At 31.7% G+C, this 20,495-nt stretch overlaps 1 protein-coding gene across 1 annotated transcript in view; it reads right to left on the bottom strand.

Annotated features, from left to right (window-relative positions):
- The window catches only part of ATRNL1 (attractin like 1), a 701,118-nt gene that overhangs the window by 589,625 nt on the left and 90,998 nt on the right, over positions 1–20,495 (bottom strand). The window contains exon 9 of the mRNA XM_003787143.1: positions 1,360–1,543. Within this exon, the coding sequence (XP_003787191.1) occupies positions 1,360–1,543 (184 nt within the window). The remainder of the gene's footprint in view (positions 1–1,359; positions 1,544–20,495) is intronic.

The raw sequence follows: 20,495 nt of genomic DNA on the forward strand, positions 1-20,495 counted from the left end.
ATACAAATTTTTTTAGGTATAGAAACATAAAATCTGAGAAAATTTCATTCAATTGGTAAGTTATAATTGTCTCATTTTTAATCTATTCAAATAATATCCAGTTCTGTTCCCTTACCCATTCACCTCTGTTAAGATTCTTCCTCCCTGTGCTATGTACATTATTATTACTGTAAATTAGGAAGCTTCTTTCATGCAGAAGCTAACTTTCCTTTTTGTCTGATACGATATTGATAATATGGGAAAACTACGTGAAGCAGGCTGATAGGGTATCAATCACTCTACCAAAATTCCTCTTGCTAACATAACAAAATGTCAAGGAGAGAAATTTAGAAATAAGTTACAGTTTATAAGGTATACAAAAAATTAATTTACATATTTTAATATTTGTAAAAGTATAAATAATAAACTTCATTTCAGTAGACTAAACAATGAGAATTAACAAAATCACCCAAAATAAAAAAAATCTTATAATTTCATCTTTTTATCAAAGAAAATAGAAACTGGCGCAATAGATGCATCACTGCGACATTTTAAAAGTACATCATATTTGACACATACATACAGTATGACCTATATATAATAGCAAACTTTCTATTTTAAAACTTACGCTACCCAGAAAATAAATGAAAAATTAATAACATTTCAAACCTAAAAGCAGTATTATATATATGAATAAGCAATTCACTTAACAGAAGATACACTGGCAAATAAACACATAAAAAGATGCTTATTCATAATGGTAATCATGAAAATGCACATTAAAATGTAGTATCATTCACACCCATCAGACTGGCAAAAATAAAAACTCTCACAATTATCAATTATTGGTGAGAACATGAAGAATCAGGAATACTCATACCCTGCTGGGGCAAGGCTTCATACAATAGTGACTGGAAAAGAAATTCAGCAACATGTAATAAAGTTGAGTATGTGAATACACTACAAACAGCAATTTCACTTTTAAGTACATATTCAGTGAAACTCTTGCACATGTGCATGAGAAGAGAACAAGTTGTACAATGTTGCATTGTTTATAATAACAAAAAAATGAAAATCTACCTAAATATCTCAAGCTTTGGAGTTCACCAGAAGTTTGATGATGAAAGTCAAGAAATGCTTTTGCAAACTTACACATAACAATAGGATATGAGTGCAGAATAGGATAAATTCCACAATAGATAATATCAAAGTTCAGAGTTATACAGGTGGACAAAATTCTTCATCCAAAATAACATATCTACACTTGTAAAATAAGTAATACATGAAAGTAAGGATTTCTATGAGATGAGAAACAATTTTAAAGTTGATCATTTATAGTAATGATGGCAAAATAGAAAACGTATTATTTTGTGTACTCACCAAGTCTTGGTGTTAACTTCATACTTATAAAGATCATCTACCAATCCATACTTGTTGCCTGGTAATGCTTTGTAGCCTCCATGAACATAAATGGATTTTGTTATTTCATCATATACACTAGTATGGCCATAACCACCTTGGACGATAGCTCCTTTAGTTTCTGGAACAAGCCAAGTGTTTGATGCTGTAACAGAAAAAAGATAAATCATGAAATTCAAGTAATATTTTATTAATAAATGATAACTGATATATTACCAAAACTACCAAAATATTAATTCTAATGATACATCTCAATAAGTAAATATACTGCACCTAATACTCTTTTAATCAAGATAACACTTATTAAATGTGTCAGGTTAGGTACTGAGGTTGAAGTTGAGTAACAAGTTCATCCATAGATGAACAATTTCATCTGCAGATGAAATTAAACTTGGAAATACTGAAAAACCAATTTTTTGTATATACAAGAGAAAAAGGAAAATTTTATTCTTACATACATTATATAAATAATCCTAAAAAAATTAACAAATACTTTATGAACACCTGCTATGTGAAAGACTCTAGATTAGTCACTGATATTATAAAAAATAAATGATACAAACACTGCCCTTAACAATATAAGATTAACTGAACATAGTTTTAGCACTGTCCTGGTCCTTTTTTTCTGGGTTATTAGCCTTACTTTACATTTTGTAAAGTTGTTTGTATTGCTGAGGATGAAAACCTAAAAGAGAGATTTCCAAGACTCTCTTGACAACTGCATTACTATTAGGTTCCACCAATGAAAGTAGGAATATTATAAGCCTAGAGAGCAAGAAGAAGAAAGGTTGCACTTTTGTCTCTAGTGGCCAGAAAGGCAGTTGATTACAGTAGGTAATGGCAGTGGTGGCTTTATAATACTAGGCAGGGGTAGTTCCTGCTCAGTAGCAGAAACAGTACTTTCCGTCCTCAGTGGAAGACGTACTCATAGGCTGCAGCCTGGATACAAGGCTACTTCTAGATTTCTAAGTTATCTATTCCCTTTAGTCTTTCTAACACTTTTATATTTATATTTATTTCCTAGTACACATCAAACTTATTAAAAATTATATGATTAATATTCTTTATCCACTTACTAAAAACTACACATACATATTTAAACTAAATTTTTTTCATATTTTTACTCATTCTGTTTTTAATAAAGAAAGGTAAACTTGCTCCTTTCTAAAATATAGTGAATAAAGATGTATATAATGTAAAAAAGAAAGTTACCTTCTTCCCCAGCCCACTGTCTAGAGGTATTTTTCACAATTTGGTACATTCTGACTTTTTTGATATACATAATTTTAATATACATATACAAAACACAAGTATGTATAATTTTAATATACATATACAAAACACAAGTATGTGATCTACCTATATATGTATATATGTTGTGTATATATGTATATATGTTGTGTGTGTATGTATATATACATATATATTTGTCCTATACAATTTTTTGCAACTGTCTCTTCATTTAATAAAACATTTGGAGCATCCTTCCATGTCCCATCTATTACTTTTTTATTAGCTACCTTCCATTGAATTGACGACATGGAATTTAAAGTTTAAACTTTACATTGTTACTCATTTGGGTTTCTATTTTCTCTTAAAAACAATGACATACTAAATAAAATTGCAATCAGCAGAAGCATCTTTATCTCAGATGGCATAATTCTACAAAATCAATAAGGTCAATGAAATACAAACAAAGGGGTGGAAAACCTAAAGAAACTGTGGGACTGTGATTCTGTGATAGCATAAGACTGTGATTCTAAAGAAAAGAGAAACAAAGTAAGCTCTATTGAATGCCAAAGCACACTAGCTAAAGGCAATGCCCTTGCCATAGTACAAGATGAGGGAATCACAAAGACAGTCTGGGGATTTCACTGAGTTGACAGATCAAATATTATAGTTTAAAGAAGCCGAATCAGTTTGAGTTTATAAAACTATATCAGAGATGAGGTAAGTACAGAGTGAAAACTAAGGAGATCTACAAAAAAGTTCCCTATGTCTTACCTAAGTACTTATCTGCATGTGCATGAGAGAAAACTACTTGAGTCTGTGAAAAGGATCAACAACAAAAAAAACTAGTAAACTAAATAATTTTTGAATCTTACACAGGAATGGGAATAGTTTGCATTCCAAACAACAACAACAACAAAAAGACCTCATACTATAGGGTGTGTTAGGTTGAGTCCTGAGAAAGACTATCATACTGAAATAAATAAGCAATAAATTAAAAGTTGCTCTGGATCCGCTCTAACAAGCGACAGGAGCAAACTGTCAAAATACTAAAACTGGTCATAGGTAATTTAACTGCACGTTACTACAAAGTCTAACATCCCTGAAAGAAATCCACCAAAATCCAACAGTCAACAAGTTTAAAGTATGAAGGAGCCAAATCAATCCATAGGAAGAGATGCAGAAATAATGCAAAAAACAGAATTACCACAATAGAATGCTTTAAAAACCTATTAGAAATATGCTCAAAAAATATTTAATAATAGTGCAGAAAACATGAAATATGATGAAGAGTGATGAAAGATTTTTTAAAAGACTAAAATGGAATGCTCAGGAATGAACATAATATCTGAAATGAAGAATAAACTGAATAGAACTAACACAAGATTAGATAGTACAGGAGAAAAGAATAGTGAACTTAAGATATGAAAATAAAAAATTCTCCAAAATGAAGACACAAACTAAAGACTAAAAAACAATTAACATAGTATCAGGGACCTACATGACAATATTAACTACTATAATCTAGTGGGATAAGGGTTTGATACATGAGGTGGCAGTACAGTAGACAGAAACATTAGTTTGAAGAAATAATTCTCCCAATTCAATAAAATCTATAATCTACAAAATCAATAATCAATGAAATACAAACAAAGGGGTGGAAAACCTAAAGAAACCCACACTTAGGAATATCATGAAGTGATGAAGACCAAGAAAAAGGACAAGTATTAGAAGACAACTGACTTCTAATCAGAAAGCATAAAGGTCAGAAGACAATGGAATCACACTTTTGAACTGCTAAAATGAGAAAACTGTCAACTTAGAATTCTAAACCAAAAATAACTAACAAAGTAGAATTCTAAACACAGCAAACTTTTTAAAAACTTAAAATGAAACAACTTTTTCAGACCCAAAAAAAGCAGATATTTGTCCTAAAATGATGATGAAACATCTTGAGACTGAATAAAAAGGATCTCTGATACCAGCTGGAATTTGGATCTACATAAATGAAGTTATATAAGAAGAATAAATGAAATCAGCTCTTATTTTTGTCTCCTAAAATGTTAATCTACTATTCAAAACATACATTATAACAATTTATTATGGTTTTTATAACATATATAAAGTGATTTATACACAATATAAAGATGTGATATTAGCTCAAAGGAAATAAGAAAACATTCAGGTATACTATTGTAAGGTTCTGATACTATATACTAAGTGGTGTAACATTATTTAAAGGTCAACTCTGATAAGCTAATGATGTATATTGTAAATCAGAGAGCGACCTTTACAAAAAGAAAACAAAATATAGTTAATAAATTAATAGTCCTATAGATTCAAGAAGCTGAATGAAGCATAAATAGGATATTCTCAAAGAAATCTATACCAAACACCAGACAATAAAACTACTGAAAACCAAAACTGAAGAAAACATCTTGGAAGCTGCTAAAGAAAATTAACAAATACTAATAGAGAGAACTACAATTCAAATGACTGTGGCTTTATTGTAAGAACCATAAAGCCCAGAAGGAAGTGGCCCAACATTTTTAAAGTGCTAAAAAATAACGATAACTCAGAATTCTGTATCCAGCAGAGATATCCTTCATGAACAAGTGTACAATGAAGACCGTTTCAGACTCAGAAAACTAAATCAATATTCAACGAGTGTTGTATGAAGCTCTTCAGACAGGACAGAAATGAAACAGAAAGCAACTGGAATGAAGAAAAAATAATAGATATGGTAAACGATGGGTAAATACAATAGACCATTCTTCTCTTCTTGAGTTTTCAAGAAGAAAAAAACAGAAAAAAAATACTAGCATGGACTTCAGGATTTTCAAAGTATGTACATGTACTATCTAGGAAACTATAGGAAAGGGTAAAGATACCTGAAATGTGGTAAAGTTTCTATATTCCAACCCATGTAGTAAAATATTGGTTTATGTAGATCTTTAAAAGTTAATTATATATTTTTGATTCATAAAGTAATCACTTTTAAAAATTACAGAGATAATAGTAAATACTATGTTAGATAAGGTTTAAAAGGAATACTAAAAAATATTCAAATTACCCAGAAGACAAATGGGAAACAAAGGAAACATAGGAAAAAATAAAATAGTAGCCCTAAAGTTAAACATAGCAATAATTACATTAAAGAACTTAATAACTGAGAAAAAATACAATCATAAAAGGAAAAAAAAAAGAAATGTGGGGCGGTGCCTGTGGCTCCAAAGGGTAGGGCACCAGCCCCATATTCCAGAGGTGACGGGTTCAAACCAAGTCCGGCCAAAAAAAAAAAAAAGAAGAAGATAAGTGATAAGAAATCACTTATATCTTTAGTATAAAGATTGAAAGGCAAAGTTATTACAAATAATAATAGATACAATGGTTTACTAAGAGATGTTAGATTATTGCCTCAGAAAGCCCCTTCCCCTAAAAAAGCCCCTTCCTACCCTTAAACTTACAACTCCTCCCCTAGCACAGGGAGTGGCCTGCTTACCTCATCACCCTGTTCCAATTTCCCGCTGCCCGCCCCTAATGGCTCTTTCTGCTGGAAGAATAACTCCTTATTGGTTATCCCACCAGCCGGTCACCATTCTAAAACTCCCCTATATAAGAATATGTTCCCCTGCCCCTCCCCATCTCTCTCTTGCCTCCTTCTGCCTTCCTTCTCTCTCTCCGGTCTTCCCCCTCGCTCTTCTCTACTCTGTCTTTCTTCTCTTCCCCACTCTCTCCTTAACTCTCTCTCCTCCGTGCTGCTCTGCAGCCTCCCTCCCCCCACCAATAAAAACCTTTCTACAAGCCTTGGTGGTCTGAGAATTCTCTGCCCGTGGAAGTGCCCTTCTTTCAAGAGATATACAATATGAATAGTTATAAACTGTGACATCGAAAACATAAAATGTGAGGGTTGGTGGTGGAGTAAAAGTGTAAGGTTATAGTATGTGATCTAAATTTAGTTGTTATCAGTTTGAAAATAGCTTATTGTAACTATAAAATGTTTTGTGTAAACTTGATAGTATCCACAAAGCAAAAACCTACAGTGAATATAGCAGAGTAAAAGGAGAAATGCAAAGCATGCCACTACAGAAAAAATCTGATCACAAAGGAATACAGCAAGAAGAAAGGAACAAAGGATCTCTCCAACAACCAGAATAGAATGAACAGAACAGCAAGAGTAAGCCTTTACCTATCAATAGTTACTTTGAATATAAATAAATTAAATTCTCCAAGCCAAAGACACACAGTGGCGAAATGAACAAAAATTAAAAACCTCAACTATATGCTGCCTACAAGAGAATCACTTCACCTTTAAGGGCACACATAGACTGAAAGAGAAAGTATGGGGAAAGGGAGTCCATGCACATGGAAACCAAAAGGAAGCAGGGATAGCCACCCTTAAAGAGGTAAAATAAACGTCAAGTCAAAAACTGTAAGATGAAACAAAGTCATTATATAATAATAAAGTGATCAATTCACCAAGAAAATATAATAATTATAAATATACCCATAAATGTACCAAATATTTGAGCACCTAAATATATAAAGCAAACACAATTGATGTGAAAGGACAGACAGATTACAATGCAGTGAGAGTTGGGAACTATGGTCCCCCACTTGCAACAATGAAGAGGTCATTCAGACAGAATCACAAAAAGAAAACACTGGATTTAAACTACACTTTAAGACTAAATGGACCTGAAAGAAATATAGAGAATATTCCATCCACAGCAGTAGAATATACATTTTTCTCACATATGAAATATTCTCCAAAATAGATCACATTTTGGACCAAGAAGTCTTAACAATTCAAAAAGATGGAGTTCGTATCAAGTATCTTTTCTGACCACAATAGAATAAAACTAAAAATGAACAATAGGAAAATTTCAAAAAATTCAAACATATGTAGAAATTGAAAAACATGCTCTTGAACAAACAATAAGTCAAAGAAGAAAAAAAGAAAATTAAAAAAATATCGTAACACAAATGAAAATTAAACACAACCTACCATGGAACAATTCTAATAGGTGTGTTTATAGCAATAAATGCCCTATGTCAAAAAGGAAAAATATCTCTAATAAACCATAAACTACAGTTACACCTCAAGGGACTAAAAAATGGAGAAAAAAACTAAGCCAAAAGATGGTAGAAGAAAGTGAATAATAAAGATCAAAACAGAAATAAATGAAAAGGAAACAACATAAAAGATCAACAAAACTAAATTGATTGTTTGAAAAGATAAGGAAAATTGATAAACATTTAGCTAAACTAAGAAAAAAAAGAGAAAATACTCAAAAAAATAAAATTAGAAATGAAAGTGAAGACATTACAACTGATACCACAGGCATACAAAAGATCACAAGGAAGTATTATGAACAATTATATACCAACAAGTTGGATAACCTAGAAGAAATGGATAAATTCCTAAACCATACCACCAAGACTAAATCATGAAAAAATAAACCAATAATGAAGAAAACGACCAACAATGAGTAAGAAAATTTAATCAGTAATCAAAAAAACCTAAGAATAGACGGTTCACTAGTGAATTCTTTTAAACATTTAAAGAAGAATTAACACCAATCCTTCTTAAACTGTTCCAAAAATATGAAGAGGAGAGACAACATCCAAACTCATTTTACGAGGCCAACATTACCATAATGCCAAAGCCAGATGAAGGCACTATAAGAAAAGAAAATTATAGGTCAATATCCCACGAACATAGATGCAAAAATATTCAACAAATTGAGAATTATTAGCAAATTAAAACAATCATTTACCACAAGATGGAATTTATCCTAGGAATGCAATGATGGTTCAATATACACAAATCAATAAACATAATACACCGTATTAACAGCGTGAAGGAAAAAAAAAACCCACATGATCATCTGATTAAATATAGAACAAGCATTTCATAGAATTAGATATCATTTAATGATGAAAATGCTAAAAAAAAAAAAAAAAGTATGTATAGAATTTACCTCAACACAATAAAGGCCATATATATGACAAGGCCATACTTACAATAATATTCAACAGTGAAAAGTTGTAAGCTTTTCCTCTAAGATTAAGAACAAAACAAGGATGCTTACTCTCACTACTTCTTTTCAACATAGTGCTTGTAGTCCTAGCCAGAGGATTTAGGTACAAGAAAGAAATAAAAGACACCCAAAATGGAAAGAAGTTGAACTGTTTATTGCTATCACTCCCCCATTAGAATAGATGGCATGATGTTATATAGAAAACCCTAAAGACTCCACAAAAAAAACAACTGCAAGAAGTTACAAACTCAGTAAAGTTTCAGAATATAAAATCAACATACAAAAATCAGCAGCATTTCTATGTACTAACAAGGAACTATCTGAGAAGGAAATCAAGAAAACAATCCCTCTTATAATACTGAAAAATCAAATCAAATACTTAAAAATATATTTGACCAAGATATCACCAGACCATGGATATGTTTCTCAGCTTGCCTTTCCCTAAGCACTCAATTAGTCTCTTAAGACATGAGGGGGCTATTATTTACTGTGTACCTGGCATAGACTCTTTATTGCTCTAAAGAATTGTAGTAAATGTCTTAGAAAGACTCACTTCGACACTTACATGACAAACATCAATCTCTAACAGCTCTAGGTTCAAAGTCTCACTTGTTTACATTTGTTCATAGAGTGCCATCACTTTTTCAGATTTACATTTGTGCATGCTATAACAAGAGAGACTCACTATCTTCAGGGCACTTGAACCCTGCTGCTGGTTGGTGCAAAAGTAATTGTGGTTTTGGAACATGAATTTTAAATTATTATACCAAAGATCAAATACATCTTTATTAATCAAAATAGGAACCATTATAATCAACACATCGTTGCCAATAAGAAATAAATTTGTTTCTTCCAGTAGCATAAAAATCCATGCTTCCATAGATGATGTACTATTAGAAAGCATTTTCTGTATCCTGCTGATTGTGGGAGAGTTTTCCTTGCAAAACTTGTCAAAATGCTTGAAGAAGTGGTAGTTGGTTGGCGAGGGATCAGGTGAATGTGGTAGAAGAAGCCAAACTCCATAGTCCAATTTGTTCAACTCTTAAAAGTATAGATTGTGCAACATGCAGTGGGACATTGTCATAGAAAGCAATTGGGCCCTTTCTGTTGACCAATGCCAGCTGCAGGCATTAAAGTTTTCAGTACATCTCATCGATTTGCTGAGCATACTTTTCGTGGAATGGTTTTACCAAGATTCAGAAAGCTACATAGAGAATCAGACCATAGCATAACACCAGTGATCATGACCATTTTTTGGTGCCAGTTTGGCTTTGAAAGTTCCTCTCAATCCAACCATTGCCAGTTGTCCTATAAAATGTACTTTTTGTTGCACATAACAATCTAATTGAGAAATGGTTCATTGTTGTTGAGTAGGATAAAAAAAAAAAAAGACAACTCCTGGAGACAATAATTGCTCAGATTTTTAGGCAGCTCATGAGTCAACAACCACTTATTGAGTTTCTTTACCTTTCCAATTTGCTTCAAATGCCAAACAACCGTACAAAGGTCAATGGTGAGTTCTTCAGCAACTTCTTATGTAGTTGTCAGAGGATAGCTTCAGTGATTGCTTTCTATTGGTCATTATCAACTTCCAATGGCTAGCCACTGAATTCCTCATCTTCAAGGCTCTAATCTCCTTTGCAAAACTTCTTGAACTACCACTGCACTGTACATTCATTAGCAGTTCCTGGGCCAAATGAGTCATTGTTGTGAGTTATCTCTGCTGCTTTATGACCTTTTTTTAACCTTGAATAAGAAAATCACTCGAATTTTCTTTTTGTCTAACATCATTTCCATAGTCCAAAATGAATACAAACTAAACAGCAAATAATAGTTCATTAACAAGAAAACATAAAGCATTAAAGCACATTAAAATGATGCATAACATAAACATATTTAAGAATGTATTTCAGTATCAAACAGTAAATTTCAATAATGCAAAAACCACAATTACTTTTTGACCAACCCGATAATAATAGAGTAGCTCTATAGGTAAAATACCACCACTTTTAACTTTATAAATGACTAAGCTATTCTCCAATTTTAGTCAACAAAACAAATAACAAAGAAATATCAACTAAAAAACTTTGTGGCCATACTCCAAGTTATTGGTATTATTTAAGTCTATTGGGAACTGAAACAAATGTGATGAAACTGAAATGTGTTCTTTATATCCTACTTCAAAAAGTATTTCTTTTTAAAATAAATATATTAATAAATTTTTTTATTCTTAAAAATAGAAAAATGTATTTTAAAAATTAGAAAAACGTGCACTGTTCTGCCCTATGCAAACATCAGTTTCAATTCCCTCCATTGTGGTGCCCTCTTAGCAATTAAGGGCAAAACTTATTAAGAGTAAATGAAACAATAAATGTAAATGTTCATCTGTATACAGAGATGATATTTAGATGTTTCTTTACTTTAATATGAAAATAATTCTCTAAGCAAAATTTTTTTCTCAAGTTTTAGTCCTGATAATTCTTGAAAATAAACAGTTTACTGAAAAAACAATTATTTACTCCTACTGCTAACACAATAGTTAAGTATCCACAATATTTAATAATGATTATCACTTCACCTTCCAAGAAATCTCCACAATTCCTTTGCTGGATATTCATCTAACTCCAACCCTAACCCATTCTCTATATAGATATTAAAGCATTATTTTTCATAAGCCATAAATATAATCAAGTTTTAATCCTACTAACCTACTAAGAAATTTATTTATCAGAAAAATAAATTTATTTATTGGAAAAATAAATAAATTTAACCAAGGAGGTAAAAAGTCTGTGTACAAAAAACTATCAAACACTGATTAAAGAAACTAAAGATGACATACACATACAAAAAAGATCCCACATTCATAGGTTGGAAGAATATTGCTAAAATGTCTATGCTACCCAAAGTGATCTACAGATTCAATGCAATTCTTACTATCATTCTAATCATATTTTTCCAAAAACAAATATAAAAAAAATCCTAAAAGTAGTATGGAACCACAGAAGGCCCCAAATAACTAAGGCAATCTTGAGAAAAAGAAACAAAGTTGGTGGCATCCCATTACTTGATTTCAAAATCTACTACAAAGCTATAATAATCAAAATAGCATAATATAGGCATGACGCTGGCAAAATACCAATGCAACAGAATAAAGAGCCTGAAAATAAATTCACACATTTACAGTCTACTGATTTTTGATAAAGATGTCAAGAACATACAATGGGGAAAAGATAATATCTTTAATAAATAGTTCTGGAAAAACTACATATCAACCAGCAGAAGAATGAAATTTGAACTGAATCTTACACCATATATACGAATCAATTCAAAATGGATTAAAGTCTTAAATATAAGGCCTAAAATAGTAAAATTATTAGGAAAAAACATAATGGAAAAGCTAATGACATTGGTTGGGCAAAGATTTCTTGTATGTGACATCAGAGCACAGACAACAAAAACAGAAATAGACAAATGGTATTACATCAAACTAAAAAGCTTTTGCATAGCAAGAAAATTCTTTTTAAAAAGTGAAGGGTTTGCCTATGAAATGGGAAAATACATATGCAAACCATATATCTGAGAAAATATTAATATCCAAAATATATAAGAAACTCAAAATACTTAATAGCAAGAAAACAAATAACCTGACTAAAACATGGGCCAAGGGCCTGAGTAGACATTTTTCAAAAGAAGTCATACAAATGGCTAATAGGCATATGAAAAAATGGTCAACCTCATTAACTGTCAGAGAAATGCAAATTAGAACTACACTGAGATATCATCCACACTATTCAAATGGCTATTATCAAAAAGATGTAAGTTAACAAGTACTAGCAAGAGTGTGCAGAAAATTAAATCTTTGTACACTGTTGGTGGGAATGTAAATTAATACTGCCATTATGAAATACAATATGTGGCTTCCTCAAAAAATTAAAAGTAGAACCACCATGTGATTCAGCAATCCCACTATTGGATATATACCTAAGGATTATAAAATCAGTGTGCTAAAAAGATAATCTGTGATCCTATATTCAATATAAAATTTGTCTCAGTAGCCAAGACATGTAATCAACCTAAACATCCATCAACACATAAATGGATAAGGAACATATAGCATACTATTGACCTTTGAACAACACAGGTTTAAACTGTGCAAGTCCACTTATACTAGATATTTTTTATCCAAATGCACATCAAAAATACAGTAGAACCTCTGTAAGTTGACCAAGGGATTATATAACACCCTGGTCAACATACAGAGGTGGCAATACAAGGAATTTCCACAGAGTATATTTGGTACATATCAAGTCTATGAAAATTAGGTCAACTTAAGGAGGTGGTCGATGTACGGAGGTAGTCAACTACTGAGGTTCTACTATATCGTATTCTGTGGATACAAAATCTACTTATAGAGAGGATCAAATTTTCCCATATGTACGTTCCACAGGACAGACTACAAAACTTTAGTAAGCACAAATTTTGGTATGCATGTCTGGGAACCAATCCCCCACATATGTAAAGAGGCAATGGAATACTCTTTGGCCTTTAAAGAATAGGAAATCCTGCCGTTTATGACAACATGAATGAATTTGGATATCCCTACATCTGATAAAGAAAATAAAAACATAGTTAAAATCTTTCTTACAAAGAAAGTTCTTGGGCCAAAGAGTTTTACTGATGAACTCTTGTCAAACATTTAAGATAGTAATAATACCATTTCTACACAAACTCACACAAAATAAAAAGGAGTATAAAATTTAGTATTGCTAAGGATTCAGTTCACTCTCTATAGATTCAATGTCATACCAATTCAATGTCATACCAACATCCTCCAAATCTTTTGACCATTACCCAGATTACAAAACCAGACAAAGACATTACAAGAAAAATATATATGTGGTCCAATAACTCTTATGAATAAAGACATAGGCTCGGCGCCTGTGGCTCAAGTGGCTAAGGCACCAGCCACATACACCTAAGGTGGTGGGTTTGAATCCCCAGCCCAGGTCCGCCAAACAACAATGATGGCTGCAACCAAAAAATGGCTAAGCATTGTGGTGGGTGCCTGTAGTCCCAGCTACTTGGGAGGCTGAGGCAGGAGACTCGCTTGAGCCCAGGAGTTGGAGGTTGCTGTGAGCGTGATGCCATGGCACTCTACCCAGGGGGATAGCTTGAGGCTCCGTCTCAAAAAAAAAAAAAAAAAAAGAATAAAGACATAAAAATCTTTAGCAATAAAAAGAAATCTTTAGCAAATGAAACCCAAATATAAGAATTCTTTAACAAATGAAACCTAAAATATATGAAAAAGATAATACATTATGACCAAATAAGGTTTATCCAAGAATGCAATAGTGATTTAACATGTGAGAATCAATCAATATCATTTATCCTATTATTTAAATTTTTTTAAAAAGATCTCAACAAATGTGAGAAAACTATTTTGAGGAAATTTAAGTTTATTCAGGAAAAAGACTCTCAACAAAACAGGAATAAATTAATGTACACAGCTATGATTTAATTTAAAAAATACTAAAATAAAATAAAAACAGGAATAAAATTAAATTTACTCAATCTGATAAATGGCATTTGAGAGGTGTTAATAACATAATAATTAAAAGACTGAATATTTCCCTCCTAAAATAAGAAAAAAGGCAGGAATGTTTGGCTCACTACTTCTACTCAATATTGTAGTAGAGATCTTACCAGTGCAATAAGATAAAGAAAATAAGTAAAGGCCATACAGAGTGAAAAGTAAGAAGTAAAACAATATTGATTAGCATATCATCTATGTAAAAAATATAAGAAGGAATTGTCTACCAAAAGGCTATGCAAATTAATAAGTATGTTTAGCAAGGTCACTGATACCAGTTCAATATTTAACAATCAATTTTTATGTTAACCAGTTTGATGAAAGCATTTCAAATTGTATGTAAAACCAGCACATTGTACCCCATGATTGCATTAATGTACACAGCTATCATTTAATAAAAAAAAAAAAATCAATTCCCTTTCTAACTAACAGAACCATTTAAATAATATAAAAAATAACTTAGAAATAAATTTAGCAAACAAGGTGTAACACTAGTACATTGAAAATAAAAAATATTGCTGAAACAAAGGAAACCTAAATAAATGAAGAGATATATATGTCCACAAATTGGAAAATTTAGTATTGCTAAGGATTCAATTCTCCCCTCTATAGATTCAATGTCATACCAATTAAAAAACAATCCTTGCAGGCTTTTTTAGGAAATTGGCAAACTGATTCTAATTTTTGCATGGCAATTTGAAGTACCTGAAACAGCCCCCAAAATTTTGAGAATAGAAAAAAAGATGAAGGATTTACGTAAACTGCCAGATTTATCAATAAGGCATAGTATTGGAGTAGGCATAATATACACCAGTGGACCAGAACAGAGTCCAAAAATTTACTCACACATACATTATTTATTTTTCAATACATATTAGAGAAAGAAATACCTTTTTAAGAAATAATGCTGGACCAATTGGGTATTTACTTTTTAATCTCAGCCCTTTCACATGTGAAATTCCCTCAAATGGATCATAGATATTAAAGGACAAGACTCAAAATTATAAAACATCTATTGGAACATGGAAAAAAATCCTTATGACCTTAAACTTAACAAAGATCTTTTAGATACAACACAAAAAGCATAGACATTTAAAAGCTAATAAATTATATTTCATCAATATTAAAAACCTCTGATTTTAAAAGATGTAAAGGTATCTCACATACAGGGAAAAAATATTTTTAAAACATATATCAGATAAAGAACTTATATCCAGAATACACAAAGAACTCATACAACTCCATAATAAGTAAACTCTATTTTTTAAATAGACAAAACGTATGTATTTTCACCAAAGAAGATACATAGATTTCAAACACTAAAATAAAAATATGCTCAGTATCCTCAGTTACAAATAAAAACCGTAAAATATCACTTATGGTTATGATCCAAATAGAATAGTTAAAAAGACCAACAATACCAAGTATTGGTGAGGATGTGAGAACAATATAGGTAAATTGTAAATGATACTATCGCTTTGGTAAACAGTATGGTATTCTCCTATAGTTATATCTAATTACCAAACAACTCAGCAGTCCTACTCTTCATTACTCACACAAGAGATTAAAAAAAAGAAAAGCCCACACAAAGACTTGGATGCAAATATATTCATAACACCTTTCTTCAAAAGCCCTGAAACCTGGACCCAAATGTTCTGCCACTGGTGAATGTATAAACAAATTGTGATTTATCCATACAATGGAATATTTCAATCAAGAATGAAAAGGAATTAGTACAAAACATAGATGAATTTCAAAGTTATGACACTAAATGATAGAAAGCTCATACTTTATGATTATATTTATATGAAATTCAAAATGAAGCAAAAATATGCTTATATAAAACACATCAGTGATTACCTGGGTGCATCAGTAAATTTGGGGGGAAGGGGTGATGGAAATGTGCTGGCTCTTGATTGAGGTAATACTTACACAACTATTAAAATTTATGAAAGCTCATCAAGTTGTACCCTTAAAATTAGTATTTTTATACAGAGCCATACATATTTGCTGGTGACAAGTAAATCTGCTTTTCTCAGTCCTCCTCATCCCGATACACGGCATATCCATTTTTCCAATTCCTCAACCACATGTCTTAGAGATGTGCCTGACTCCTCTCTCTCACATTCGGCCTATGGTCTCTCAGCCAATTCTTTTGTCTAAATTTTCAAAACAATTCAACAATCCAAATACTTCCTACTATCTTCTCTTCTAACACAGTGTTGTAAAACAATACCATTATTCATCTGAATTACTGCAAATCACTAAAAACACATGATATAGTGTATTTTGGGATTCTAATAAAGCACAAACTATTTATATGGCTCCCTTATAAAGCCGATGAGATATTTAGACCACACAAAACATGAACTGCATACAGAGGACCCCTCATCCTATCCCACCCCTTAATCACAAAATAAAAACCAAGCAGTCTCCTTGTCCTGTTCTCTCAAGCCATTTTCAGGCCTACATGGAAGCCTGCCCTGCTATATCCCCCTGAAAGCTTCATTGTGTAAATAAGAAACCTTTATGTCCTCTTGATAAGTGTGTGACATCATCAATCTCAATATCCAAACCAAATTTAAGGAGGTGGGGAGGCTCATTCTGCCTCTGTAAGATGATCCCAATATATCAGATCACAATAGCCTTTATGAAAAAACCTGTCTAAAGGTAAAGATCCCTATATGTTGATTTTAAAAAGATAAATATTCTAGAAGAATAACACAGTTCAAAATACATAAAGCAAAAACTTTTTGAAGTATTTAAATATTTACAAAATCAACATTATTTCAGAAAATTAAATGTACCTTTCCCAGTGATTGACAAAACAAGCAATCAGATATCAAAAAAGATCTAAAAGATTTAAACAACACAAGCAATGAACTAAATTTAATAAACAAATATATTGTTCTGTTTTGAAAAAAAGTCTGACATTTTCTAAAAAATTAAAGATAACATGCTGACCCAGCATTCAACAAGAAAACAAAAACATATCTACTAGTTAACTTGTACAAGACTGTTCATAGCAACATTAATCATATTAGCTTGGAACTGGGAATAGCCCGGGTGTCTGTCAATAGAGGAATAGACAAACAAACTTCAATGTAGTTATATGGGAATAAAACTCAACAATAAAAATTCTAATATTACTAATATGAGCAACATTGATGAATCTCAAAAACCTCGTGGTAAGTGACAGAAGCCTTCCACAAAGGGGTGCACAATGCATGATTCCATTTATATAAAATTCTAGAATGGATAAAACTATTTGATGGAGAAAAACATGACAAACTGAGATATATATATACCAGGAAAGGTTTTGAGATCACTATCTCAATTGTCAGTAAATGTTCTATATCCTGATGAGAATTTGGATTACACACATGTATATTTGCCAAAACTCATTTAATGGTTCACTTAAGATTTGTGCACCATTGTATGTAACTTTAATGTTAAAATGTGAATATAGAATTCTAGTTAATAAATAGACATGCTATTGTGTTTAGAGGTCAAGTCTACTTACCCTGGCAACCTTTTGTAAAAAATATGGTATGTGAAAGAGCAAAAGGTGATAAGAATTTACTGTATACTTATTTCGACTTTATGTCAATCTTCGTAACAATGTGAGGTAGGCAGAAGAGTATAGAATATGTACTCTCACCATAATACAATAAGCCAGCAATCAAAATAAATAAAAAGCTAAAAAATTCCACAATTGAAAATTTTAAACTACTCTTCTTTAACACATGCAGAAAATTATTATGTAAATATATTTTAAAATAAATTACTATTAAAATACTATATACCAAATTATGTATAGTAACAAATATAGTATGTTTACATTTTTTTACATTAGTTTTAAACACATTTAAAAAACATTAAGAGAAAAAATCCAGAAAGACAATGAATAAAGCATCAATTTAAAGAGGGAAAAATCAGATCAAATAAAAATATATTAAAAGTAGGATATACAAAAATAATAATTCATTAGGTAAATTAATATACAAAAAACATTAACCCCGAAGTTAGTACTTTGAAAAGTAGTAAGATATATAATCTTGTGAAGATTCTGATCAAGACAAAATGTAGAAGGCCCAAGTAGACAATAGTAAGGATATAAAAAGGGGAATACGGCTATAAAGTATTTCAAAATTCACTAAAAGTCAACATATTTAAACATCTAGATAAAATGGACAAATTCTGAAAAACATTAAATCACCAAATCTGACAAGGAGAATAAACTTTAGTAGTCCTACAACTATCACATAAATTGAAGCTATAATTTAAAAACCTTGTCACAAAGAAAATTCCAAACTCAGGCAGTTTCATCAACAACTTCTACCAAATATTTTGGGGAAAAGCATGACAACTGAAAGTCTTCTAGATAATAAAAGAAAAGAATTATATTTATATGATAGGCAGCAGGGATAGCAAAACAGAAACTGTTTCTAGAGACTACATCTTTGTTTTACTCTAAAACTCTAGAGGCCTGTAACTGTGATTTTTTTTCCAAAAAGATTTAACAATTATTAACTGAAATCAGGAAGTATCTAGTCAGTGTTCAGATTTTTAATCATTTAATTAGCATTTTTTTTAAGTTTGTTGGGGTCATCTTGCAGAGACAGAAAGACTAGAATTTTCTAAATCCTTAAAGCACATGTACTGAAACATTTTCATATATAGCCAATGCAAATTTTCAAACATATGTATATTTTATAAACAGTTTCCAAAGCATATGGTTTAGTAATTTCACTTATCAAAACTAAAGCCTTTTTATTGTGGTATTTTCTGAACCATTTAGCAAATTTAGCAACAGGCTGTCACAAAGACAAAGCAATTTATTAAAATGATAGTCATGCATCTCCTAACGACAAGCCTGTGCTCTGAGAAATGTGTTGTTAAATGATTTTCTCCCTGTGCAAACATCATAATGTAGACTTACACACCTAGTCTACACCATATATAACCTTTTGTCCCTAGGCTATAAATCTGTACAGCACACTACCTTATCAAATACTGTAAGCAACTGTAAATTAATAAGTATTTATAAGTTTAAACAAAGAAAAGATATAGTAAAAATGTGGTATAAAGATAAAAAATGGCACACCTGTATAGAGCATTTACCATGAATGGAGTTTACCGGACTGGAAGTTGCTCTAGGTGAGTCGGTGTGTGAGAGGTGAGTGAACATGAAGGCCTCGGACATTATTGCACACTACTGTAGGCTTTAAAAACACCGTACGCTTAGGTTATGCTAGATTTATAAAAAGTATTTATTTCTTCAATAATAATCTTAGCTTACTGTAAATTTTTACTCTATGAACTTTGAAATTGTTTTAATTTTTGACCTCTCATAACACTTAGTTTGAAACAGAGATATTCACAGCTGCATAAAAATATTTTCTTCCTTTCTATCTGTACTCTATAAACATCTATTACTTTTGAATTTTTTTTTTACTTTTTAAACTTTTTTACCAAAACTTAAGACACACACACACATGTGCCTAGGCACAGGCAGGGTCAGAACCATCAGTATCATTGTCTTCCACCTCCACACCTCGTCCCAGTAGGCCTTCCAGGGAAATACCACGCACAGAGTTATCCTCTCTTACGATTACAATGCCATTGTTTGGAATACTTCTGTGAGGACCTGCCTGAGGTTGTTTTACAAGTTAACTTTTTTTATATATAAATAGAAGGAGTACACTCTAATACAGCGATGAAAGTATAGTACAGAAATTACATAAACCAGTACATAGTTCCTATTTTCAGTATCAAGTATTATATACTGTACATAATTTTATTTGCTATACGTTCATACAACTGGTAGGGTAGTGGGTTTATTTTCACCAGCATCATCACAAACAAGTGAGCAATGCATTGTGCTGATGACAGTTATAACATCACTGTGGATAGGAATTTTTCAGCTCCGTTACAATCAATTATGTGGGTCCACAGCCATATAGTTAGTCCATCACTGACTGAAATATATGCAGCACATGACTGGTTTTAAGCGTTATACTGAAACTGTATCACTGTACTTAATTAGTCCTGAAAAGTTCAGCACAGATAAAACTCTACCACAAATTCCAAGCCTAGGGGACAGCGCCTGTGGCCCAGTGAGTAGGGTGCCAGCCCCATATACCGAGGGTAACAGGTTCGAACCCAGCCCCAGCCAAACTGCAACAAAAAATAGCCAGGCATTGTGGTGGGCACCTGTGGTCCCAGCTACT

This window comes from Otolemur garnettii, unplaced genomic scaffold (assembly GCF_000181295.1).
Source record: "Otolemur garnettii isolate 467f Iridium unplaced genomic scaffold, OtoGar3 scaffold00021, whole genome shotgun sequence".
Lineage (NCBI taxonomy): Eukaryota > Metazoa > Chordata > Mammalia > Primates > Galagidae > Otolemur > Otolemur garnettii.